Source organism: Phragmites australis, chromosome 2, assembly GCF_958298935.1.
Source record: "Phragmites australis chromosome 2, lpPhrAust1.1, whole genome shotgun sequence".
NCBI classification, from domain to species: domain Eukaryota; kingdom Viridiplantae; phylum Streptophyta; class Magnoliopsida; order Poales; family Poaceae; genus Phragmites; species Phragmites australis.
Window position 1 is genome coordinate 43,708,343 of NC_084922.1, and position 27,691 is coordinate 43,736,033.

The 27,691-nt window shown below is 44.4% G+C and overlaps 2 protein-coding genes across 2 annotated transcripts; both read right to left on the reverse strand.

Annotated features, from left to right (window-relative positions):
* Nucleotides 1-6,523: 6,523 nt before the first annotated feature.
* LOC133910151 (uncharacterized) lies at nt 6,524-7,217 on the reverse strand. The gene has a single exon (XM_062352665.1). It carries the CDS (start codon nt 7,200-7,202, stop codon nt 6,876-6,878), a length of 327 nt encoding a protein of 108 aa, XP_062208649.1. The 5' UTR covers nt 7,203-7,217; the 3' UTR covers nt 6,524-6,875.
* Nucleotides 7,218-9,274: 2,057 nt separating this feature from the next.
* LOC133909087 (uncharacterized) lies at nt 9,275-22,152 on the reverse strand. The gene is made up of 18 exons (XM_062351374.1): nt 21,667-22,152; nt 21,089-21,158; nt 20,474-20,998; nt 20,207-20,392; nt 19,977-20,090; nt 17,808-17,866; nt 17,618-17,684; nt 17,456-17,507; nt 17,263-17,355; nt 15,903-15,986; nt 15,387-15,799; nt 14,602-14,663; nt 14,227-14,296; nt 11,985-12,065; nt 11,787-11,888; nt 11,315-11,454; nt 10,711-10,828; nt 9,275-9,901 (listed from the first exon to the last, which is right to left on the reverse strand). The coding sequence occupies exons 1-18, from the start codon at nt 21,708-21,710 to the stop codon at nt 9,641-9,643; spliced, it is 2,541 nt and encodes an 846-aa protein (XP_062207358.1). The 5' UTR covers nt 21,711-22,152; the 3' UTR covers nt 9,275-9,640.
* Between the last annotated feature and the right edge of the window lie 5,539 nt (nt 22,153-27,691).

Here is a 27,691-nt window from a genome sequence, read left to right on the forward strand (position 1 = left end):
GTAGGCGACACAAATTGATCTTAGATCGAAAAAACTAAAAAGAAACGTCGATCAACGACCGATGAGAGAGAAAATCTGATCAATGAATCAAGAAAAGACTCTCTAGGACGACCAATCAACATGATCGATGGCACGAACCCTATGTACGCACGACGCTGTCTTCAATGGAGATCGATCTCTAAGGAGGGCGTGGTTTGTGACTTAAGATTAGAAACAAAACACGTAATACCATAAAAGAGTATGATGATTAATTAATATGATAAATATATTGTATGGAGTCTAAGAACAAAATATACAGAATATATAGAGTACATATAAGTAGAATATAAACAAACCTACAAATAAGATAAAAACTAATCATATGCTATCCTAACGAGTTGCACGTTGGGAGCATGATGCCGTGGGGCTGGGAGCGCACGGCGCGCGAGTGGATCGAGCTCACGTTCGCATCTGTCTCGGTCTCGCCGATGACCGGTGATTGCTACCGCTGCCACTTGGTAGGGTCCTCGGCACATATTCTTACGTTTCGATCGTACGGGCGCGCGCGTTCGTATTGTTTCTGCAGCGATAAGGAATGGTGAGGGGATAATGGCCTGGTAGCTTCTTCAGCGACGATTGAACTCACTGGAGACTGTGAGCTGAGCGCGTGACCTCACTGGCCGACGTCACGTGCTCCCATGGCTTCGTCAGGCGCACGCGGAGACGCCGAAAGGAGAAAGCAACATGCTGGCTCTCTTATCCAGTGAGTTCTGAAAAGGTTCAGATTACCAAGCTACTGTTAATTTGTGCGCGGAGTCTAGTCCTAAATATGGTATACCGTTGGATGTCTAGGCGGTTCTGCTGTACTGTACGGCTGTACGATCCCGTTTGACCATTGGTGTACCTACATAAACTGAGCCGACTCTAGAATTTCTACGGAACTCCTTCACAAACGAGCATACGAGGACTTGTGAGGTAGACTGGGAGCGACAGCGACACACACCAACGTATAGCACCACTGCCTTCCATATGTCACTTACCTTAAGGGATTGTTTGAGATTGCTAGGATGCGCTTGGGATCTAGTTCGTTAGATGAATATTATTAATTCTAGTAGGATTTTTGTTGTCATAGACAAAAAAGATACTTTTAACGAACCATTGCTCCTAAAACTAGAAATAAATATTCACTTTTAGGCACCGTGGTGCCAAACAGGGCCTCAGTCCAGTTGGACCTTTGAAAACTTTCTTAACAACCATGGTTCCTTTTGGATCTCCACATTTGATCCTGTGATCTCTGGATCGCTAAGTCCTAAGGATGACTATGATAAATATCTGCGTTGTTAAAAAAAAAAAGCTTGGAAACCTTACCAATAGGCATAAAAATATTTAGATTTATCACATGAAAAATGATATTAGCTAATTTAGTGTCGAAAGTACTTTATATTATTACATTTGTATTTTTACCATATATTTTTAAGAAAATAGAATACTATTATTATCCCAGCCTCTTTATCATAAAATACACATAGCCATAAATGATAAAATATGTGTATTTTACTGTCTTTGAAAGCTGAGGATGACACGTAAGTGATCAGAGAGAGTAATATATACCTGAGTATTTCAAATACATACTAGATTTTATCACATACATACTTTTCAGCAGCATCTCTATATATCACACTTGGTTATCTTTTAGCCTAACTCGTGATCCTAATCATTGCGCATATACGCTACCGAGATCCAATAACACTTCAATAGTAGCAGGTGCTCCCTGATTGTAGTGGTATTTTTTACCTCTCTCAACTAGATACACCTGTAGTATCTCAATATATATATGTACATATATCAATTCTACAGGCACGTACACATTCACAGACCTACGTACTACATATAATTTAGATAAATCATATCTCTAGTGAGACAGATATGTTATCCTCCTATTATGAGTCTACTGAGACACCTAGGTTAGGCCAATCCATGGATCGAATCTAGGTGGGTAAAGGCTGCCCACCTATAGCACTACCACTGAGCTGGCCCTCGTTCTCGTTATAATGGTATTCCTGATTGGTGATGTGATATGTCCTAGCTTATTGGCATGATGGTTAATGATTAACGGTGACATTACTTTGCTGTATAATATACATGCTATCGCCATATGTTGATTTTATTGTGCTCTGGGAATTTTCAGAGCAGTCACCGCTCTGTTTCTAGCTTCTCTTGCCACGATTAACAGAGGAGCGTGTATATACTGTGGCTTTTTTTTAAGCTATAGTGTTGAGATCTCTGAGATCTAGTATCGACGCTGCCTAAGATTTGAGTCTCAATATAAAATGATCAGATACACATAACCAATGCAAGCTGATTAACGTCACCAGAAAAGCCGCTTAAAGTATTCAATCTTTCTGTTATGTGAAGCATTAGTTATCATCAGATAAGCAAAGGTAGTACCACTTGCAGAGAAGCGAGATCCATGGATCAGTTGCGTCGTGGGGATCACTGGGGGGAAGAAAATTCTGTGAGGTCGGGTCTTTCGGAGAGACCCCTGCCACGCTGCGACACGTGCCCGTACGCACGCAGGCCCGCACGCGCGCGCCGTGCGATCAAACGTGCACGGCGCGGATGGGGGTCTCTTCGTGGTCCTTCGCGCGCGGGTCTCACAGAAGTTTGTTCCTCACTGGGGTGTGCTATGCTGTTCTACCGACGTATGATCAACTCACAGACCAAGACCAGTGGGAAGCCCAGTTGGTACCGCATCCGCCTGCGAATTTTTTTAGCCTATTTAAAATTAATATTTTAATAACAGCACTTGGTAAACTAATTTTTTAAGAAGTAGTTTCTTAGATCACGCCAAAAGTGTTAGCGTGACTCTCCACCCGTGTCACGTCAACTTCTTTAGTGTGATCAAGAAGCCACGCTGACACGACGTCGGACAGTCTGTTGACATGGCAGACCTGAGTTGCGTCAGGATTCTTGGCATGACTGGCTATCACACCAAAGGTGTTGGTATGACTCAGCTGTATATAGAGGGATGCGCCGGTCCTTCTCTCCCGCAGCTTCTCTTCCTCCTCCTGACTTCTCTCGACCGAAGCATGGCACCGACCCTCCCCTCCTCTAATCCTCCACCAATCGGGCCGGATTCGAAGGGGAATTCGCGGGGAAGTGTCTTAAGAATATAACTCGTCCATTCCCTCTAAGTATTTTTAGTTTTTTTTCTTGTATTCTTAGATGAATGGTAGTTAGGGTTTAATATTTTGATGATGATGATATATAAAATTTGTACGTTTTGGGTTAAATCAGAGGTCAAATGTCGTGTTATTGATGTATAGTTACTCATTTGTATCATGTGGAATTTTGTTGTATGTAATTATTTGAGCGTAGGAAATTGAGGCATGTATGGTTAGGCTCAATGTATATGAGCAATGCTTGTTCTTCTATATATATGAGCAATTTTGAATTGTTGTGATGAAATAATGAGGCGTAGGGATTGAAATTGATTGCGTTACATATTTTTGTATATGTGAAATTTTTGGATGGTTTGTGTAAATGGATCGGATTGTTCGTGTGTTTTGTGGTGGCATGGTTAATACAAATGGAGAGTTTGATAAGATGAGAGAGCATGTGTTAAAAATTTGGGAACCCGCCTTGTTTCGACGAAATTATTGCTCATGTTTGATCAATTATGTATGTTGATGTGGATGCAAGTGATGTAACCGTACATGGAGGGTTTGATACCGGCCGGGTAGTAGGACTCACTATGTTGTCATAGAGTTGGCGTCGGAGAATGATTGAAAATTGTACAAGAATTGTGTGAATGATTCTCGAGTTTGTTGCACGGAGGTTGTAGGTGATGTGGGTATATGCGGAAGCTCGATGCAATTGGTTCAAGAAGTGTGAGGTAGAATTAGCCAGTAAGTGGAGCCTGTTGAGCATTTGAATCAGAAAATTACCGTCGTTATCCTAGAGGTTGCTGGTGTCTCTGAACTCGCCGATGTTACTATTCTAGAGGTACCTTATGCCTTCGTTCAGGAGGTAGCTGTCGGTGGTTCCAATAAGTTTTATTTTGCCATTATATGTAATGACTTCAATGATGGCTTTTATGAGGATGAGGGGGCCCAAGGAAATGTTGAAGAAATACCAATCTTCTCTTCAGATAGTGAGGACGAAGATGAAGGTGATGAGGTAGAAGAAGTAGAACATGTGTCTAGTGTTGAGCAACGACACTTTGGTCCTGAGGTTGAAGGAGAAGCGAGTGAAAATGAAGTGGGGGCTTGATGGAATGAAATTTACACTAAGCAGGTGATGAGGACATTGAATGCTATACATGTGCATATGCCCGAGGTGCCGGGGTGAGCGGATATTTCATTGACCAAGAAAGCTCCATGTGATAACGGATTAATGTCCACGGAGGAGGAGTGAGACGGTGAGAATGCATTGATTAAGAAGTGGATGACATTTGATAGTCTTGCTAAGTGAAGTTCTGATTCAGGGACTACGCAGTGTGGCACCACAGGCCGTACGACGTGATTCATTCTTATGAGAAGGAGAGGTACACTATCAAATACCAGAAAGGTTGTGGATGAGGTGTATGGGTCCGTGTAATTCCAAGTGACGACCGAAGATGGGAGGTTACAAATGTGAAACAACCCCACACTTGTGGGTCAGCAAAGTCAGAACAAGTGCACTCGTAGTGCACGATGAAGTATCTTGGTCAGCACATCGCCCCTATTGTTTGGGCAGATTCGGATATGACTGTGGCCTCTCTAATTGGATCTATAATTGGGTTTATCAATTATCAGGTGTTGTATGGCAAGGCATGGAGGGTGAAACAATATACGATGGCATTACTATGGGGAGATTGGAAAGAGGCAAACGCGAGGGTCCTTAGATTGGATGAAGTTTTACATTTCAACCCCAAGACGAATTGCTTCAATTCAACGGGTGGCATGATGGGCAACGATAGTGGGGTCATGCAGCCTGTCATGCAGGGCGTGTTTTGGTGCTTCCCTCAATGTGTGGAGGCCTTCAAGCATTGTAGGCCCGTGATTAGCGTCGATGCCACTTTCTTGACAGGAAAGTACAAGGGTGCTCTGATGATTTGCTATCGGTATCGATGCAGTGGTTCAGTTGGTCCCCCTAGCATTTGTGTTGACATAGGGAGAGAGGAATAATAGTTGGTCTTGGTTCTTATACCTGGTTCACCATCACGTAATTGGAGCGGGACGCTAAGTCTGTATGATATCAAATCGGCACTAGGGTCTCCTTAATGCAGCTAGAGAACAAATGGAGGGTTACCCGTCACTTGTGCACCGATGGTGCATGCATCATTTTGCTGCTAACATTTGGAGAAGACAGAAGAGCAAGGAGGTAATTAAGAAACTAAAGATACTTTGCAAAGTTAAATAGGAGAGGCAGTTCAACAAAAGGCTTGTAGAATTGGAGAAGGTTTTGAACGAGCCTGCGATGAAGTGGTTGAAGAGTGAAATTACTAATAAGTGCAAATGGGCGCTAGCGTATGATGCGAGTGGTTGTAGGTGTAGAACAATGCCACGTTGACGACACGTGGTACGTCGCGGGAATGGCTGCTAGCGTGGCTCCTTGGTCATGCCAAAGTAGTTGGCATGACACAGGTGGGGAGTCACGTCGATATATTTGGCGTGACTAAAGGGGCTACTTTCTGAAAATTTAGTTACCCACGTGTTTTTATTAAAAAATAGCTTTAAATAGGCTAAAATAAAATTTGTCTCCGCCTGCATAGTAGAGTGTAGCAAAAAAACGTGACAGCGCACGGGCATCGGTCGACTTTTCCAAATGTCATGCTTCAGATGGTCAAGCGCATGGAGACCTGCCCCCAACAAACAGGTGATGTTCAGGTACCGCAATAATGATACTGTTCATGAGAATATTGTACTGATTTTACTGTTTACGGCATGTTTGTCCATCCATTGGTAGTATAGTGCCGCGTGAAATCACGTATCCTTGTCTGCGCGGCAACGCCCTGCCCCTTACGCTTGGCGAGAAATTGCCGAAGCCTAGAGACGCTAGTGGTGGCAAGCGTACAATTATGAGGGAGTCACCTCCACGGCCAACCGAATCAGACGATTCGACGTAGCAAACGTCGGAAGCTCGGAAGGGGAGGGCCGGAGGGGAGGGGAGAGCGGTTCGATTTTGGTCGCCACAGGGGCTCTCGGGGGGCGGGGGGTTGAAGTGTGTCTCTGTTTATGTTTGGCATAGCTGAAACTTATGAGTTTTTGTTGAAAATCGTGTTTTGCTAAAAGTTGTTGACTTTTACATGAAATTTTTAAGTTCTCAGCACACCAGTTTTTTTAAAAAAATCACTCTCAATCAGCTTATCAAATTTTAGTTTATTTCATCAAAAATCAGCTTTTTAGCTTTTTAGAAACTAATAATAAATCAACCTATCTATTTCAGCTTATAGTTTATAAGAACTATAGTGCCAAATAAAACCTAGATATAACCCGTTAGTACTATTATCACTGATCACTTCAGCTCAGCTGCAGCTGGACAACACAATGAAACAGGGGAAAGAATAAATATCCATTGAGTCAACTACAGTGCAGTTCTGAAATTAACCGACCAATTAGCAACAAAACCATGTTGCAACATACTAATAGAACTTCGTAGTCCGTACATAAAAAACAAGGAATAGTACACCTCTTCTACATTGCTTCACTCAAGAACAGAGCTCTAAGCTGCATTCCAGGAGCTGAGAACTCTCGAGGTGAGCAAAGGGGGAGAACTCGGGCAAAACTTGGCACCAACAACTACCAATTTTTTTTTTAAAAAAGAACTCATCAGTTTGCACAATCCCTACGTCAAGCACCATACCGTACAATCTCTGCATTTTGCTTCACTTAAGAACAGAGCCCAAGCTTGCTTTATCTCCCGAAGCTGCGATCCCTGTTCGTGGCGCCGGCCGGCACCACGTGGCTGCCCAGCAAGGTCTTGGCTATCTGCAGCTTGAGCTGTCCCCTCTTGAGCGGCGGCCTCTTCTCCTTGTTGCTGCTGCAACCGGTGTAGGGGTACCCGTACTCCATTGCTCCTCTGCTTGCTTCCTTTCTCTCTCGCTGGCCGCTCGCTTTGTGCGTGAGCTTTGTGTTCCTTGTGGCCTTGCTGCTGATGGAGAAGGCAGAGCTGGCTGGCTTGGGGATGGAGCAGCAGTGCAGAGGGTACTTATAGCCGGACTGCCCGGAGTTTTTAGGCATGTTGCGTTGGAAGTTGTTGAAAACGCGCGTTCTTCTTTGTTAATCCGTCTGCTGGGGTCCGGGAATAAAGTTGACATTGTTTTGAGCCATGCGGTTGTCTCTTCTTGCGAGTGGGAGAGTGTCACCTCTCACGCAGCATTCAGCCCTCATTTCTCACAAAACTTTTTCCTCACTTACAGACTTACTCAGGGAGCGGTCTCTTCGAAGCATCCATGAAAGGACAGGCAGGCCAGTGAGCAACCAACACCATTATGGTGTGATTAGCCTCATGGCAATTAGATGATTAAGCAAATTAAACTCATGCCAAATAAAGATGCTAATGCTACTACTTTATGCTCCGGCGCCTCTTTCTCGGACTAGATTTGTTTATTCTTATGTTTGTAAGCCACGACTCTGTAGTTAGCTTTCTTGTACAGGGGAGTGTGTGCACTGAGGTTTTGTTTAGGCTCTGGCCCCTGACCAAAATGCGGAGCGCTTTTGAGTGAGCTTTCTTCGCACTGTTGAGATCTCTGATGTCCAGTACTGATGCTCCATTAGATATATGGCATCTTTATTAGTACTACTACTGCAGACCTTGTTTTGAACCATGTGGTTGTCTCTGTTGCGAGTGGGAGCAGCATCACCTCTCACTCTCAGCTCTCACTCCTCACTTCGAAGCATCCATGAAGGGACAGGCCAGCCAATCACGAAGACAGGATTGGGGAGGGATCAGCCTCGTGGCAATTAGATAATCAAGCAACTTGATCTCATGCCAAATAGAAGCTAGTGCTAGATGCTCTGGCGCCTCTTTCTCAGAAGTACCAAGTAGTGATCGTGCTTTTGAGTTAACTAATGTAATCGCGCAGTTTGGTAATGCCGGAGAATCTAGACAAGCGCGCTAGCAGCAGCAACACATGCGGTAAGATCGAGATGCAGGGTCGGGAGTCATCTGTGCGCTAGTGATCCCTTCGCGACCCAGTCTACTTATTCCCGTTGCTCAGTCTACTTATTCCCGTTGCTCGTGACGTCCGTCCGCCGCCGTGAACTTAGCTTCATCCTTTACCTTGCGGATTTAGAGTTTCTGGCTAGTTAAGTAAGCGGTTATAATCATTAAATTTTGTTGATTAATTTTTATAATAAATTTTTAGTTTCTCAATAAAAAACTTAAAAAAGCTAATCGTTGGGTGTTCAATTGTGAATTGCTTCCCGATCAATCGAAACAAATTGAGTCCAATGCAAGACGCGTCATAGATAACGGGTTCGACCCCCAAAAAAGAACGATTTGGGCTGTTTACTAGCGGGAACGGATAGCAACATCAGGCACCTTGCGTGAACTCGTGAGCATAGTTATTGAGACCGGACCGCTGATCGAACCGCTCAAGGTGTCGGTTAACTGGTTCACTGGTTCAACCGCTGCGGACCGGTTGAACGGCCGGTTCCTTAAATACTACTATTTTATTATTTTGCTACTATTTATTCGCACTGGAAAAATATAATTATGCTGCCCAATCCTCTTCTCTGTACGTATATATGGTTCAAAAAATCAGAAAAAAGAGCCAAATTATGCCATTACAAACTGTAGGGTACATAGTACTTAACAGTTGACACAAAGCAAGATCAAGTTACCAAGGTCCGTAACTAGACCAAAAATGAAATGGATGTGGCATCTCTCCTAATTTACCACTTCGAAGCCGATCTGTCTGAGCGCACGCACGCACGAAAGGCACATGCTTAAGATGTTGCATCTGTCTCAAAAAATGTTGAAGACTAATTAGGGATCTGTGAAGAAAAGGTACTCTGACTCCTCGTCTGGTTTTTAAACAAAGCACGGCAAGTCAAAGAAATCTTTGGCTCGTGCAGCGAACAATGTTTCCATGCGATGAGCCCATGACCAATTGACCATGCTCTGCTGAAAATCGTCGCCCACCAGCAACAACGCGCAGAATTCACTGAACTATGCAATTGCCTGAAACAGAATGGACATGAGAGATGGAAAGAAGAGAGAATAACGACCATCAATAAACAAAGGCAACACGATACACTGAGCATCAAGTCCGTTGGCGTGCAAATATGCAGTACGCAACACGATGGTATAAGCAACCAGAAAGTCACTAGGCCACACAATAATCTTTCTTATATGAGATGTTAATAGCGACCAGGCTCTTCCATACACTGCATTGTGTTCTTCCATTTGGTACACTTTTTCCTGTGTCTATTGATAACTTACAGCCCATCGTGAATTAACAAGCAAAATATAACTTATTCACTCACCCTCAAGTTATGGTACAAAAGATTGAATCTATACTGCAAGAAAGATGTATTCGCAAAATAAGGATAAAAATAAAGAGGAAAAACGGTGAAGGGAAAAAAATAAATACAACAATATATAATTTAAAAAATAGCGCCATGTGTTGTCACTAACCAAATTGGTGAAAATCAGCTGAAGGATGACCTCTTTATCAATCCAATTTTATTTCTTCCAACTGATCCTCATGCCCATTCATCTTATTTGTGGTCCCTTGGACACTTGACAGATTGCCATCCATCTTCGGGGTCTCTAATCTGGGCACACTATCTCCTTTGGGTGTTTCTACTCTGTGTTCACCCTCATTCGGCAGGTCTCCCAGCATTACATCGCCCTTATTGGGGGTTTCAACCCTTTGCTCAGTGTTATTATTAAGCTTGCCGTTCATCGACTCATCGGTGCTGTTCTGCTTGCCCTGTACAAACCCAGGCATGGCTCAGATAATATAAAAAAAGGCAAAGCAGAACAATTCATATAGATTTTACAATGCAAGTCAAAGAGTCCTAGAAGATGCAAAAAGACCTATAGCTTATATATGATAACTCAAAATATGCAAGAATACCACAAGAAACTGAGTAATTTATCCCAAGAGAAGAAAACAAAGAAGGCCCTTTTCCAGTACATGTCAGAAACCAGCCCCCAATAATGTTCACCAGGAACTAATAGGCAAGACCAAATTTAATTAACTTATAACAGTAGTCTGAACTTATCCAAATTTAATGATTCAAGAGTTAGGTCGCATGGCATACCAAATTTTACTAGGCAAGACCGCACACGGCAAGACAACTCATGATGGGTTCCATCTTTTGAATGGCCATTGTTAACAGCAAAGAGACTCATCACTCACAGGACCTTTCAGGGACCACACTTTGCTCACAAACTATAGAGAATAAGATAGTAAAATGTTTGCTCCTTTTGCAGTCAGTTGGAAACTAAGCCTGAGACTGAGTGGTGTGCAGAAAATTTTATTACTGTGTCACACTGTTACTCCTCGCAGCAAGGCTAAGACAGATGATGCCTATAGCATTCAATAACCAAACCCTTTTCAACACCCACATGTGCATGATAAAACTTCCCAAAATGAAGGGTTCTGTCAGAGGAACGAAATTGTGGCATTCCCCACTTTGGAGTTTGGACAAAGAAGTTAGTATAAGTGTATGACTGCATAGAAAGAAAAAAAAGTGATACTCAGTCAATCCTAATACACCTGCGAAAAGAATGTACCTTGTTCTTATCGCGCCATCCAAGCGAAAACGGGGCAAGCAAATTTATTCTTCTAGGATGGAACTCCTGTGATGAATCTTGGTTCGCTTGGCCAGGTGATGCATCTCGTGTTGGTGTCCTAGGGGAAATAAAAAAGGTTAAGCGACGATATCAAGTAAGCACTGGAGAACTATGAAACCAAACTAGTGGAAAATTTGATAGAACCCTTTGAAAGTAAAGTTCACAAATTGTTGCTGTAATTATGTAATATTTCCTCTGGTGAGAAAAGTGGTGACCTCAGAGTGGACAAGGTCAAATGCAAACCATGTTTCGGCCAAAGATTTTTCTATAATATGTAGTTTGGATATAAGTCAAAAACATGAACAAAATTTTGTCATTAAATAATACTTTTATAATATCACACCTTTTCAAATATGTCATAATACAATTTAGTGGTCAGATCACATCCAGTTCACCAGTTGGCTTTGAAAAAGCACTTAACTGTATAGAGTAGCATATTACCAGAATGGAGATGCTCAATAACTTGGTAGATTAGTGTTGTTTCCTTGTCAGTGTGAGTAGCAATCTGTACTAATATCGTTAAATAAGAACATGGCAGTTGTACCTTGGAGAAGGAGAAGGGGATGGCAGCTGTGCTTTCTGCTGACTAGATTGATACTGAAGTGTTGCCTCCAACATTGTTTCTGCCATAACTGCTCTGTTCTCCATTTGTGCAAGTGAAGCCATAGCTTCCTCGTACTTTTCCTGTATATGAAGTTGAATGCGGGCAGCAAATCATAAAATTTCTTCTCCAAGCCCTCTCGATATAGCCATATAGGCATCATAAATAACATAATTTCTTTAATCAACCCAGATATAACTATAAGTGCATGTACATTGCAACACATAGTTGCATACTAATGGCAACGAATCAGGATGAACCGGTTACTGCAAAGGCAATTATAAACTCAATGCTGTCCTCCAGATTCTATCAACAAATAACAGTAGTTTCACATTCAAACATGACATTCAGATCAAGACATACAATAGAACATAAAAAGAACAACAGCATGGATTATAGATCAAACTGAATTAACCTGGAGCACGTGTGCAGCATATTTCTGAGCAGCAGCATCTTGCTCGGAACAGATACGGGCATCCTCTGTGACCTTCTGTTCTTGCTCTACACGCATCAGGACCTACAATGTAGACATAGTTGGTGGGTATCTGGATATGGCATAGTAGTAACAAGGTTCATTTAGAACAACATATGGGTAAGAAACTAAGAACTGCACCTGAAGCATTGCTTGCTCCTGTTCTTGCTTGTCTAATAGAGCTTGCCTCAGCTTGGATAACTCTTGTTCCAACAGCTCAACCTATGAGATGAAAAGGAAAAAATAAGAACAATCATATTCCAAGGAAACAAGAAATTGGGAGCTAGTAGAATTAATTACTAATAAATAGCCAGCATATTCTAGTTGGCAAACATTGGGTTCAGCATGCAAGATCAACAGTGAAAGACTGGAAGTAGGGGGAATAATCTCAGGCTTGGATTATTCAGGGAGACGTGGGGGGCTACATATAGCACAATGTACAGAGGATTTATCTCTAAGTCAAATCTATCTCTATCTCTAAGTAAAGTCTATCTGTACAAATAAACTCTATCAGATGACGCCGCATGGGGAGCACGGCTGGGCCGCACGACTGCATGGCTAGCTCAGCTAGCATATTCCAACACCCTCCCGCAGTGTCAACTGGGAGCCTCGCGGATGTTGAGACTGGAGCGAAAATCCTGCAACACCGCAGTTGGCAGACCCTTGGTGAAGATGTCAGCATACTGAAGTGTCGTCGGAACATGTAGAACCCAGACGTCTCCCAGTGCCACCCGTTTGCGAATGAAGTGTAGGTCGATCTCCGCATGTTTGGTCCATTGATGCTGGACCGGGTTGGTGGAGGTACACTGCGCTGATGTTGTCGTAGTAGACAACGGTGGCCTTGGTCAACAGGCGACGGAGTTCAACGAGGAGTAGGCGCAACCAACAAGCTTTGGCAATGGCGTTGGCTCGGTACTTGGTCTCAGCACTAGATCGGGATACGGTGTTCTGGCGCTTGGAGGACCAGGAGATCAAATTGTTGCCAAGGAAGACATAGCAACCTAAGGTAGACTTGCGAGTGTCTGGACAGCCCGCCCAATCCGTATTAGAGTAGACGACGAGGCCATGGGAGGAGCTGCGAGAGAGCTGCAGACTGTGGCTCAGCGTCTCTTTGACGTATCGCAGGATGCACTTGATCAATTGGAAGTGTTGTTGTCACGGATCGTGCATGTGGAGGCACACCTTCTGAACAACATGCATAATGTCGGGACAGGTGAACGTGAGGTACTGGAGGGCGCCTGCAAGACTCCGGTGCAACGTCGGGTTGGAGATGGGGGCACCGGCATTAGCGGACAGCTTGGAGTGTGCTTCAATCGGCATGGCGCAGGGGTCACATTGTAGACATGTTGTTGTTGGCCCGTTGGAGGATTTATGTGGCGTATTTCTCTTGGGAGAGAAAAACACCATGAGAATCTTGATGCGCCGAGATGCCGAGGAAGTAATGGAGGTCGCCCAAGTCGATCATCGCAAACTCATTGCGGAGGGCGGTGATGAGTCGATGAAGTAGAGCCATGTTGGACGTCGTCAAGATGATGTCGTTGACATACAACAGGTGGTAGACGATGTCGGTGCCGCAATTGTAGACGAAGAGAGAGGAGTCTGTCTCGTAGCCGCGGAACCCGATGGAGATGACAAAGCTCTAAAAGCGGTTGTACCATGCGCGAGGAGCTTGCTTCAGGCCGTAGAGTGATTTGTTGAGCCAACATACGTGATTCGACTTGTCGGCATCGACGAAGCCGGAAGGCTACTGGCAGAAGACCGTCTCCTCGAGCTTGCCATTGAGGAAGGCGTTCTTGATGTCAAGCTGGTGGATGGGCCAGTTGTTGCGGACGGCGAGGGAGAGCACCACGCAAATAGTGGTCGGCTTGACAACAGAGCTGAGGGTCTTGTCTTAGTCGATGCCGAGCTGCTAGGAGAAGCCACATAGAACCCACGCGCTTTGTAGCGTGCAAGGGTGTCATCGGAATTATACTTGTGGTAGAATATCGACTTGTAGGTGGGGAGCAGAGGGCGTGGCAGGAGGTGGGGGATCAGATTAGGCTAATGCCATGAAAGACTGGAAGTAAGGGGAATAATCTCAGACTTTGATTATTCAGGGAGCCCTAGGGGGCTATATATAGTACAACGTACAGAGGGTTTATCTCTAAGTCAAGTCTATCTGTACAAACAAACTCTATCAGATGAGGCCGCATGGGGAGCACGGTTGGGCCGCACGACCTGCATGGCCACACGCCGCACGGCTGCATAGCTAGCTCGGATGGCATATTCCAACAAACAGTAATAGGACCTCAACAATAAAGGCAACAAACAGAGATGTAATGATGATGACATTATAAGAAAGAGAAGCACTCTAAAGAACAATATTTTGATGTTTATAGTTTACCTTTGCACTTAATTCGCGTCTGTTATCTTGCTTAACCATCTCCATCAGTGCTGTCTCTAGTTCATCAGCCCTGGATACGGATGAAAAAAACAATCAGAAGAGTAATTCAACACGAAAGAGGAAAAACCGCTCATCTTTAATCCTAGTGGCTACTGAACAGATAGATTGACTCCTGTAAAATGATTACTTACATCGCTACATGTATATATCAATTCATAGTATGCGGATAGGAAATAACTCAAGCTACTGAACAGATAGATTGACTCCTGTAAAATGATTACTTACATCGCTGCATGTATATATCAATTCATAGTATGTGGATAGGAAATAACTCAAGCAACCTAAGGGTCACAGTCTTGGATATTTGAAACATACCTCAAAACAGCTGATCTTCTCTCCTCTAACAGTTGGCATAATTCACCCTTCAGCCAGACCACCTGGGACAATACAACCAGACATACTTTGATTAATCAGGTACAGTTAATACTTTAAGTATCAATAAAAGTATAAAATCCAAGGAGAAAACATGAAGAGGAACCAAAGACTGGTATACATAAGTGTTTACGATGGTGAAATTAAAGTACCCAGGTTTCAGAACTTGCTACACCAGTCTAACAAGATACAAAAAATGTAACATGGATTCCCCGGGGACGTGTTAGCCATGTTAATTATATGACTTACATAATCTATTGGGCCAGGAGTTCTGTCACTTAACGGTGATGCTAAATGCTGGCGGTGCCATTTGCACAAATCCTCATAGTGAGAAATGTAGTGATAAAAGGCTATAAGAGTCCAAACCGTATCCCTTACTTGGTGAATAGTTATGTTGTGTGCTTCGAAAAATAAGCAGTTTGCCCTAACAAGAGGGCAAATATAATATATCTTGCTTTGACCAACCATCTTGTCCTTGAAATAAGATTTGCAGCAAAAACAAAAAAAGATGGATGCAAATAGCTTCCTGAAATGCTAAGTGTGCATGACAATGTATGAATTTCATCAATAGACTGGACATCGGAAAACCTCACTAATGGAAATATTTGTGCATGGGTTAGTTCTGTTTCTCTGTGTTCTTCAGTTTGTCCATTAAGTTTAATGAAACCACTGTCTTACAATTTGGAGGTGAAAGAAATCGTTAGCATATTGACTATTGAGAATGATACCTGGTCTTTAGGATCAGGCAAAGAGTCAATCTCGGTGTTGACAGTGAGGCCACGATACATATCATCCATGTTACCAGAATTGGTTTCTTGGTTCCTATTGCCATCTGTAAAGTCACTTAACTGTTCTTCTGATAATGACACCAATGGTTCAGTGTCACGCTTGAAATTATATAGCTTTGATGCAAGACCATTGGTGTCCCTCCATACACGAAGACCTTTTGCTCTCTGTTCCATTGAAGATATAACAGATGGCCGGTGTTTATTTCTCAGCTCCAGCAGCCTTGCTTCACCTACAGCTTGATATCCCATGCAAGCTGTTAAAACAAGCTGGCTGCTGTCAAAAGTTGAACCAGCTAAAGACTGCAAAAGGGTTACTGCGTCCCCGGCATCTTTTGTTGTCACAAGTGCAGGACCTGCAATTAACAGTGGTGGTAAGTCTCCAACCAGACGCCTGACTTCAGAGAAACTTGTTGGGTCTCTCTGCGTGTCAATAAAGCAAAAGAGCGAGCCCAGTACCATACAACTCCATCAGTGCAAGGGCTGTCCGGAAGAGCATCACGCGGTTTCCCTCAAATAGAAGCACATCCCAAACACGAAGAACTGAAATGTTTAAATAGCAATAAATGGTAAGAATGTCTTTAGCGAAGATAATAGCTAACTCAAAATATTAGCGGTCTTTAAACAAAAAGGTAAGGGTTCTTAAGTTCTGCTGCTAACTGTATTTCAGTGCCATGTCTCCAATTTATAGAACAAAACATAGCCAGTACAAGAATAAGAAGGAATTCTTCGGCTCATTTGTTCCCAGGTATCCTACAATCCCTACAGTAAGAAATAGGACGGCAGTGGTTCCGTGGTTATGGATGTTTTGCCACTTCATCGTTTTCATTTGCCTTTGCCTCTCCTCCCTCATAATCTAGTATGGCCGGGTATTGTAACATTTCTTTCTATCATTTCAAGGTTGTAACTTGTAACAGATATTTTCTTGTTCAAGATGTTATGAATTTTTAGTTGGTGCCGCTTAAAAGTGTGCAATTCAGAAAAATGCTGTCCGTAGCAAGTGGACTATGGAGCCATATGTCAGTGAAACAGTAATTGGCATTTTAACGAACCACAATATTTATGGTGCCATGTAACAAGTCCAACAAGGGCAAAACAATTTGGACCTAAAAATGGCCTTCAGTGCCCTAAAACATTAAATTAGCTAAGCTAGGAGTTGAGGAAGCAATCTGTTTCACAATATTAGTCCAATCTTACTAGCACACAGACCAAGGAGACACCAAATCTAAGAAATTGTTGTTGACATTTGAGCTTACACGCATCTATTAAATGGAACACTACAACTACTCAGGGTAGAAAGTGAAAATATTACAATAGCTACACTCATGATTTCTTAGATGACCTATATATTGAAACAGTGGTTCTCAAGAAAATTGATTTATATTGCAAAAGCAGAGGAAGTATCAATTTGAGGGTAAGTGTTATGGGCATAGATCATTAGTGGGAGGGAGGATGCGACGGATTGCCCTAAGGAAGGGTCGCCCATGGCGGCACGAGGGAGAGGAGTTGGTGGCGCACAAGGAGGAATGAGGATGGAAAGTTGGAGAGGTTGCAACAGGTACAGGGGACCTATAGATGGGATTTTATAGTGGCAATCCCCTACTGCCTAACTTACAGATACAACCTGCCTAGTTAAAAGAGATATTCCTAATAATCGATAACTTGGCTAGGAATTGAAGCCGGTGGCGGAGACGCGGTGACGGCGGTGGCATGTGGCTGCCCTAGGGCTGCTCGCATGCCCCTCTCCCTTGAAGTTAGCAGGCTGGGCCAGTTAGGCCCACAATAGTAAGTGTTTCAAATAATGCAAAACAAGGCTTACCGCTTTCCCAGGGAAGCATGTTCATGAAAATAGATAGGAACCATGGCCCAGTAACCCATGCAACTTGTACGCCGAGGTAATCAAGGTGATTTACTGCAAAGAGTCATGCAAGTTCTTGTCAAACTTGTGCGGTTAATATATCAGACAATCATTTGGCACATATGATGAAATATCTATGGAATAAGTCACACACCTAGTTTTGGGAATCTCTCTCGGACTAACTCCTCAAAAACAAGCTGATCCACCTGAGGGGAAACCAAAATGCAGCTTATGTAATAATGAACAAAGTGAGTTCAAAGCACCCAACATGCATGCAAACATCATAATGAGAAAAAAAAATGATGCTTCAGGAAACCTGTGACTCAATCATTTCTTCAGAGAAGTAACTGTCAAAATAATCATCCATAATGCCTGTCAATGCCCTGTGGACCCCATAAAAAATTCAAAAAATATTTAGTTCAGCTGTACAATCATGCAATCAACACTTCAACAGCTATAATTTAAAATAATGCAGGCATTCCATAAAGATGTACTGCAGAACATACCAAAATGCATTCTCCTCTGGCATCAACAGAAGTAACAAACCCGCAAAGAAATTCATTGCCTGCATTATTTTTATGATTAATCTTAGCTATGAGCAGAGTCAGTGAGCATGCAAGTCCAAATTTTTTACAATTATATTACTGAGAGCAACAGAACTGTAATTCTAGAATAGAAAAGGTGGGAAGATATTTCTTTGTACAAGTTACAGCTCATAGTTGCAACACAAACTTTAGAATCATACTGGACCTCTATGTTGCACATTAGTATAACATTTAAACTATTTTCAGAAAGGCATAAAGTAGCATAAAAATAAATAACAGTACAATTGCATTGATAAGAACAGAATGTAAAAATCTGGGCAGTGCAAATACGAAGTCAGAGTAAACTAAAAGAACTCCAAATAGGAATGATGTTATGGCAAGTTGCTCTTCATGCATTCAGAATAAAACTAATGTTGTCTAAAATAAAATGAAACAAAATAAATCCTGAAACAAATAGGCATACAGTTTACAATTGGATTTGCAGCTAAATGGAATGACCATGTTTATTGTCTCATGACCAGGGTTCGAAAATTCGTTGAAAACTGGTCAATTCGGTCCGCACCGAATTCTGAATCCGACCGGTTTTTGAATTTGAGTTAAAAAATCTAAAAATACTAAAAACAATTCTAAGACCTTCTATGAAAAAAAAATCAAAAATAATGTTGTTTGCATCGTATTTTATATGGAGGAAGTTTGAAAAGAAAAAGAAAAATACTAAAATGGGCCATATGAACATGATGATTTGGCCCATCATGTTAAGGAAAAGCTTAACATGCAAGCACATATTTTTCTTTTGTATGACGTATCTCAAGAGGATCTTTAAAATTTATTTCACTTCATTTAGAGTTTTAGTTTTATTAATTTCTCCATGATTTTTACAAAGTTCACAAGCATGAAGTAAACATGTTAAGAAACACTATTGTAATTAACTTTTCCATGTCTACCATATTTTTCCTACATAAAGCATAGTATAAGTAACTAATAAAAGTGGTTTCACTAATTTTGGAGGAGTGATGGGTTAGTTATGAATTAATCTAGTTGCAACACATTTACACAATCCTACATGTTACAATAACTATTTCATGAGTTCATGTATTTTTAAAAGGCATAGGATCGTGTACGCAGACTAACAAAATTGGTTTCAAGATTTTTGGATTAGCAAAGAATTAACTATGCATTTAACTAGGTTTAGCAAATACATTTTCTCACAGAAAATATTCAACTTTTTGATGATTATAAATACTTTTATCATGTAAATCATGTAACAAGGAAACCAACAAAATTTGTTTCACTTGATTTGAAGCTCAGATAAATTAGTTATTGATTTTACAAGGTCGAGCTATTTTTTGGTTTTTTGTTGAACTTCACTGAAATTTGAGAAATTCGACCGCTTTTCGACTAATTCGTTCAAAATGCGGAAAGTGTGATCGGTAAATTGGAGAATTCACTCGGTTTTCGGTGGAATTCGACCAGTTTTCGCTGACTCGATTCGATCGGTTTTTGTCTCCGATTTATAAATTTGATCAAGTGAATTTGTCCGAATTCTCGCCAAATTTCGACCGGATTTTCTGGTTTTCACGAATTTCGGAAAGTCGGTGGGTAGCGGTTTTCTTTCCCAAACGAATTTGTTAACCCTGCTCATGACTTTCCTCCTCTTATTTTATGTTTATGGGCGAAGCAAATTACTTGTCTAACATTCAGCATTATTCTTAGTGGGTACCTACCCACAACTTCAGTACCTTCGCTTGGGTCCCTTTAATTGTACACCATTGGACACACCTAACGAGCGGACCACATGATATCAAATCACCATAAAACATCTCTTTTCAGTCAAGTCGCTGCTTAGGAGTAACTACATCCAAGCCAGAAAATAGTAAAATACAAAAGCAAAGAAATAAGTAATGGGAAAAAAATTCACGTACAAGACCATTATGAGATCGGGACTATGGTCAACTTCACTCTTATCAGAAACTTTTAAGGATATTTTTGGGTGTTTGTCCACTGTTTTAGACTTCAAAATATCAGTATTCAACTGAGATCACATTTGAAAACCAGAAGGGCTGCCCAGCAAGCTAAGGTCATCCATTGACATGAAAAGCAATATGAATCAGCATTAAGGTAGAGATGTACCTGGCAGTAACCAACTGATGGGTTATGTCTAGCATAAGCTGTGAGCAAGCGTCTTAAAGCATTCCTGCCATCCTCGTCTAGAGCAGGATGTCCTGGAAATGTTCTAGGCAAATCCTAAAGAGACCCCAAAGTAACAGATGACCTCTTAGCACAGGACTTCCAAATATACAAAATTTATCAACGAATAAAGAGATTGAATCCGGTAGAAACAATTATAATCATATATGCACCTTCTCTATTTGACATTTCCACTTTTCAGAAGAAAATGGTTGAGATGCTTTTGGTTTTCCATCACCATGTTCAGTGGTTGGAGAATCAGAGCATTTGCTGTCTTCTCTATCACTATCCGCAGCAAGGAGACTCTCATAATACCCCTTCACCCGACGAGCTCCAATACCAATAAAAGCTTGCCATAGCTGTCACCACAAAGCAACGGGGTTCATTGTTTCAATAGAACAGAAAATCTACAGAATATATTAAGAAAATGCAAGCTGTACCTCTCCCCTCAGAGCCATTGGTAACCCATCACGGACTAAACACTCCAGTTCTTCCTTCCAAGGATAATATCCCTCTTGAACCACACCTATATGTGTGCCTGAATCAGCATTGGCACTGTCAGCCACAGGCACTTCTTGGCTAGGATCAACCTTCTCTACATCATAAAACTCATCATCAGAATCCTCCAATGACTTGCTCTCTTCGGGAGTATCAGGGTGCACTGCATCCCTCGTGTACTCCTCGTCGGCAGAAGATTGCTTCTTCTTGACACGTGAGCTCATCATCTCCTCAATGTGGCCCAAGGAGGGCCTAATTTGGGACCATATTTGGATCTTATGTGGTCTTGGCTGCCTCGGTGTCTTCTCATCCGACAGTTTTGACCTGCCATCCTCGGCATTCTTGCCAGCAGCTCCTTCATCCTCATTGGAAGGTGCAACCTTACAGTCCTCTCCAGATGATTCGTTGTCCTCAGCCTGCCTATCAAGAAAATTCCTCCATCTCTCGGACCTCTCCTCTTCCTCCTCCTGTAGACCCAGCAGCACGACATACGAAACTCAGGAAGATCAAATAACATGGTGCAAAATGGAGGCATCACCAGGGGGCAGCTTTTCCACCTTGTAGATGTTTGCATACTCTCTGTACCGCTGCAGGTGTTGTGGCCGCACGGCGAAACCATAGGCATCCCTGTACCACCACCCAACGCATCAGTCAGAAATGCAGTAGCTAATGCCGCTAAAGCCGAACCATTGTGCTTAAAACATTAAGTTTTTTTTTAGTCAAAAGGCCCGAAATCAATCCAGATACATATCAGTGGTTTGATTTTGCTAAACTCATGATGCCCAACAAAATTTGGTGTAACAAAACGTGACTCGCAAAAATTCGACAGTTTCGCATCACTCAGATACTTTCATTGGCAAGCATCACAAAAACACAATTCGAACATTAGAAAAGCAAAAGTAACACATCAGAAATGCGGAGATCTAGGCGCTGCGTTGCCCAAATTTGGCCCCCAATGTCTCGCACCGGATCGAGATCCCCGCGCACAGAAGAAAAATCCCTAAACATCTCCGAAAAGCAGGCAAAATGCACGCACGCGGAAGTCTCGAGCGGAAACTTCGAAAATTCCGGGGAAATCACCCCCCGAAACAGCATAGGCCAGCATGACGCCGAGACGGGCGGGGCGGGAACGAACCGCTTGTGCTCGAAGGCGACGAAGGGGAGGGCCTTGGCCTTCATCTCCCGAGGAGGGCCTCGCGTCCCAGCGCCACCCCCACCCTCTCCTGCTTCTCTAGTTCGGCGGCCCCTGTGTCTCCGGCGGCGATGTGTATCGGTGGCGCGGGAGTAGCGGTGCAAAAGCGACGCGCCGCGAAGCGTACGGGAGCAGAGGAGCGGAGTAGAGTGTGATTTAGCTTAGGAGTCGGTGGCGACTGGATTAAACTAGTGCTATCTGCTGCCGCTGAGATTTGAGATTTGATCTGCGCGTCTGCGTGGCAGTGTGAAACCGTGGAGACGCTGGCTTGCCGACTGGGGAGTTGGGAAATTGGAGGAGCGTCTCTCTCTCTTTTTTTTTTTTTTTTTGCTTTTGATTTTGGGGTTTCGGATGCATGGAGATTGGGGAGATGGGGACTTGGGAGTGGCTCCCGCCCCCTCGTGGGTTCTTCTTCGTCAACATGGAAGGAAGAGCTGGGCGGGTTCAGTGACACGCCGCCTGTCAGGGGAGCTGTGCTCGCTTCTGTGCTGCAATGGACGGATTGATTTTTTTTTATAGGAAGTTTTATTAATTCTTATAGTTGTATGAAGCTAATATAATATATGAGAGTTCACCTGCTCTGCCTATAAAATGCATGTAGCCAAACGAAAGTAGCAAAGTAAAGAGAGACAACACTCTATCGAAAGATTGGACGGATTGATGTGTTGGCGGATAAAATTCACTGGTACGGCTCCACTTAGCACTGCTAAATGTTAGTGGTAATACTGGTACTAGTACTTAGCTCGAGAGAAAGAAAAAAAAGCTAAAGTTTTAAGACTTCCACAACAGAAATTAGCCAAAGATGCTTTTAGCACCACCAGAACCATGGACGGATCCAACCCTGGGGGAAGGTCTAGAGCTCTCAAGTGTTTCTACGAGTAGGGACATAAGTCCTTTTATAAGTTTTAGGCATAAAAGAAGAGAAAGAAAAAGAGGAGAAAAAAGAGGAGAATGAGGAAGATGAAAAGGAGAGCTCTATTTTTCGGATTAGATCTGCTATCGACCGAAACTGTGAAAAAGAGAAAGGGAATAAGGAATATAAATAGTAAAGGTACCTACTTCTCAGCTCTAGATCCGACTGAAACTGTTTCACAGCATAATCAAGATATGGCAGGCACGGTGCTTGTTTCTGTTTGGATTTTTGGACGAAATGATGGATACGCGCCTCCTGCTGCCGTTAGGCTTCGCATCATGCCAGGGTACGGCCACGGCCGGGTCCAGGCGAGACATCAGCAGCACGCCTAGCTGTGCAGTGCAGCCTTTTGCTGACAAGCATCCCGGACCTCAAACGTCGCTCATTCACTGCACATGTTTCGTGCGCCAGTTTGTTCGTGACATGCTACGAGTCTACCATCCCAATCGAGGTGTTTTGAAAGACAGAGCTGCACTCGACGTGATCTGAAACATTACGCGTGCAGTATAAATCGGGGCGTATTGCAGATACAGACGTACTGTCACCTGGTAGTCTGCTACTCCCTGTGATACTCTCGTTTTCCTTCTAGAACCTGAAGTAACATCCGAAGTGCCAGCGTACTGTCCTTTTATTTGTCCTTTTGATACATCGATTGATGGGTTTGTTTACATAGAAGCACTGCCTCTCTGTGTGCCTATAGGCCGCGGATCACACGAACTCCTACTCTGAACTGTGCGCTCGCCGGCCGTGAAGCACAGCGTGGCATGAACCGGACTCCCATCTCATCGCACGGCAGATCTGGCAACCGTGAGTCCGGAGCAGACTCCATCTGTCAACTGCCAACCCGTCCTGTCACGCTCCTTCAACGCAAGCCGGCAACCCAAAGCAGTAAGCCCTACGACGACCTTGGGACCAAACGTGCTAGTAAGTATACCGTCTAGACCTACCGATCTCGCGATTCGCAAATAATCAGCGGTCCAACCTTTGGTGCTTCATGTAGAGAAAGGAGATGTAGACGTGAGAAAAAGATGTGTGCCTTGTTAACCGTCTATTCTGCGTCCGCCACTGAGCCACACAAAACGGGGTGCAAGGGAGATGACTGCTCGAGTGTGGCCGTCCAACAAGCAGGGGAGATGGTACCTGTGGACCAGCTGCCATCCTGACAAGAAAGTGAGCACGCTGGTCTTCTGTCCGGCCTTTGTTTCGGCAGACAATTCATCGGAGGACCTCCGTTCTGGGCTCGGGAGGCCGGAGGCAAACAATGAGCCCATGACGATGACACCACATGAAAAAGGTTAGGGACCCCCATGAAAAGCGTAGGACCGACTTCTTTCCAATTCCAGGAGGCCGAGCAGGCTATACTAGGACGTAGATTTAAACGGAGTACTATACTCGTGGGGCACTGTGCCATGTACTTTTGTACTGCGGTTTGTACTCAAGATGTATTATGTTGGTGTAATCTCTAACGATGAATTCGGAGTATACTAGATGATGGACGCGTTTATCTATATTTATTGCAGGTATGTATCGAATGAACTCAAAATATAGGGATTTATACAGATTCAGGTCTTTCGTAAAATAATAGCCATACATCATGTATATTTTCTTATGAATTAGGTGAACTTGTTACAGAGTGTTCCCCATGTTCCTTCTCGAACTCCCTTTCTCCCTTTATATAGCAGGGAAAAAAATACAAATAGACCGTGTCAAACCCCACGATAGATTTATCTCTGACAAAGCCAATTACCACTAGCCTATCATGACGTAGGATAGGCATACTCGTTGTGCTCTGGTCGTCATGCACATCTTGTTTCATCACCGAACGTTGTCACACTCACCAATCAGGCTATCCCATAGCATATGGGTCACTTCTCCACCACGCCTACCCACGACCTCGCTCGTCAAAATAGAGTGCATGAGGACGGAAAACACTCGAATATATGACATGAATATGTCTTGATAGGTTAGATGAATACCTGCCCTGCGACCTGCCCCTTGCTGGTCGCAGGGTTTCGATTTGCGACTAGGGGCTGGTCGCACGAGCCCTGACTTGGTCGCGGGATGAGTCCTTGGTCTTAATAATATCTACTGTCGACTGACATTTGACAGTGTGAAGCCAGCCTTGTAGGGTGCCTCCTTATCTACTACATCGATAGTAGCCTCTAAGCTTCATCGCGGATGGGACAGACTGAGTGGTTTGCCGTAGTCGACCATGGTTGCTGAATGACAAGTGATCATGGTCGAGCCTGGTCGCACCACTTGGATCCGAGATCAACACATATTCGCCTTAGGGAGTGGTTGTTGACGCAGCCCGCTTTCATGGTCGACTCAGTAAATTGCATCCTGATGGGAAGTTAAATATCCAGAGAGAGAGAGAACGTGGGAGAGAGAAATATTAATTGTCGTCGGACCTAAGCGAATTTTGGTTCCCCACGTGCAGCCTTCCGAATTTTGAGCGGATTGGACCCCACGACGATTGAGATGCCACGACGGTCCTTTAAATTAGAGCGTCAATGGTTCACCATGAATCCTTTCATCGTCCCCCTTAGCCTCCAAGCTTTCATGCTCCTAGCCCTTCGTCTCCATCTCTGTTCTTGCCCTCGCAGCATTTTCCAGTGTCGTCTGATGACGCGCACAGGCAGCAAGCCCCCTTTCCCGAGTCCAAGTATGACGTGTCACGGTTGCGACGGATGCACGACGCCAGCCTGCTCACTCGCCGCCTGAGCTCGAGGTACCGCTCTGGGGAGAGCGCGCCTGCTCCCCGCATGGGGGAAATCATCATGTTTGTCGTGTTCTTCTTGGTTGGCCTCATACCGCTCTTCTCCGAGTTCTTCACCACCATCATCTCCTTCTATGATATTTGTCACCTCCACCCTAACTCCATTCTTATGATGAGCATATTCGCTCACTTGTGTAAGAATTTCGTCGGGGTCGAGCCGTGCCTCGACCTCTTTTGTTTTTCTCTACACTTGCCAGTCGGTGATCGGGTCGGCCACCAAAAGCTACGGGTTCCGCTTCTGTGAAGGATCTGCAGACTCCTACATTGAGGTGGGCCTCAAGTCGTCACGATCAGACTGGAGGGAGGAGTGGTAATACCTTGCAGCGGACCACACCTTGGACAACCTCCGAGTGCCGAGCGCGCCGGCGCAAGTCACGGACAACTGGGAGAGTTTGCCCACTACAAACCTGGCAGCTATTGACCCTGGCTAAGCTAGTTGGCAAGCTCTGAGAGGCCGGGCTGACGGGGTCGGATGTCGTCCATGACTTCATCAAAGCGTCGATTGTGCCCCCTGCAGAGGTGAGCGCACCCACGTTTCAGTACTCCGGGGAGAACGACAGGAAAGCTTCACAGGTAACCCCGATGTCATTTCCTTGGTGTCGCTTCTTTTAGATAGGCGTGCGACTTCTGACATCTCCTAATTTGTCCAGATCTTAATGGCGATACCATCGACTCGTGAGTCCGAAGCCTGATATCAGTTGCCCCGAGGAAAGATGGTCCTCCGGTCAGTGCACCCCCGCTATGTGATCTCACCCCATTTGAGAGAGCACGACTCAAAAAGGGTAAGTCTGGCATTTCCAAAATTCTGGCCCCCGAGCCTTTTCATGAGTTAGATTTTCAAGATTGGCGCCATTCCAGGGTCTCCCTAAGGTCATCGTTCTAGGCCCAATTATTGATGAGGTCCTGGAGGTATCCGGTTAGGCTACCTCAAGGAGAGGAATTCGCAATGACCTCCACCTCAACAGAGCATGGCCACACCCAATCCTAGCCTATCTGGTTGCGCCTCGGACTCGTCTGGTCGCAGCGACGACTAGGCTGCCCCGGGCCAAACACCAACCACGGGTGGAGGCCTTGCGAGCAGTGTCGGTTAGCAGAGGAGCGACCAACCTCGCCCTAAAGCAGCCAGGGGCGATCGGACTACTCACAGTCGATTATTGACCCAGGGCAGAGACCCTGCGAGTGGTGCCGGCTCGCAAGGGAGCGACTAGCCTCGTCCTGATCCAATTGGGGGTGACAAGATCGCTGCTCACCATGCCTCCACATAAGAGGAGAAGAGATCGATAGAGGATTCGGCTTCCGCAGAAGTGTCCAAGCATGCCTGTGTGACACCAACCGACCGCGGCTCGATGGCAGATATGACCTCCTCACCAGGTCAACTCAGTGGCTTCTTGAGGATGAGAGTTGTGCTCACCATCCTGACCACACGGTAAGTCCTCCGGTTAGACGTAGATACTTTGAGTTCTTTCTTGACTTCGCCATTTGTTGTCATTGCAAGTCCTCTACCCTGGTCGCAACTCCTCCTCCGGTGCCTCGGCTGGATACTCTAGCCCTCGAGCCAGCAGTGGCCCCGACGCCAGAAGCACTAGTTGTGACCCCCATACCTGCAGAGCCTACCGTGGAGTTTGCTTTTGCCTCCGACCTATTTTCCCTGGTCACCAGCCTCCCCACCTCCATCAACAAACTGATCGTTGAGAGGGAGGTGACAGACTGCAAGTGCGCCAAACTAGAGAGGCTGGTGGTCGAAGAAAAAGGAGGCGAGGCGGGTGCTCTAGCGGGAGAACACTGCGCTTCAACAGGAGAAGGCCACATTTTAGCAAGAGAAGGCCGCGCTCATCGCTCGACATTCGAAGCTGATGCAGGATGAGCGAATGGCATGTGGCTTTCTTCATGATGCCTTCATGGCAATGCGAGGGGAGGCTAAGGAACGTCGGGCTAGAAGCCACCGAGCTGAAGGAAGATACTGCACAGTGCTAGGCCTATGTCATTGGTGTCCTGGCGAAGAATTTCACCAAGCTCCCAGGCATCCTGGCGACGAGGGTAGCAGAGGACGTGGTGAAGGCAACGAAAGCCGTGGCGGGGTACATTCTCCAATGTTAGCGTTGTCACGACTCCAATTTTAACCTCAAAGTCATCCAGGAGGGGGTCGTGACCGCCGGTCTGCCGAGGTGAGACTGTAGGCGAAGTGCCAAGAGGCGGTGGAGCATGTAGGGTCTCTCTTTTGGGTGGAGACCACCGAAGGATAAATATCATACTGTAACTTGGGCTTGTATCGTATT

What these genes read in the sequence shown, in the direction of transcription:
- LOC133910151 (XM_062352665.1), bottom strand. Translation starts at nt 7,202, where the DNA reads ATGCCTAAAAACTCCGGGCAGTCCGGCTATAAGTACCCTCTGCACTGC.
- LOC133909087 (XM_062351374.1), bottom strand. Translation starts at nt 21,710, where the DNA reads ATGAAGGCCAAGGCCCTCCCCTTCGTCGCCTTCGAGCACAAGCG. An exon ending in CAATGGCTCTGAGGGGAGAG is followed by an intron (nt 20,393 to 20,473) that starts GTACAGCTTGCA and finishes TTGTGGTGACAG; the next exon opens with CTATGGCAAGCTTTTATTGG. An exon ending in TCCCCTTCTCCTTCTCCAAG is followed by an intron (nt 10,829 to 11,314) that starts GTACAACTGCCA and finishes TATTTCCCCTAG; the next exon opens with GACACCAACACGAGATGCAT.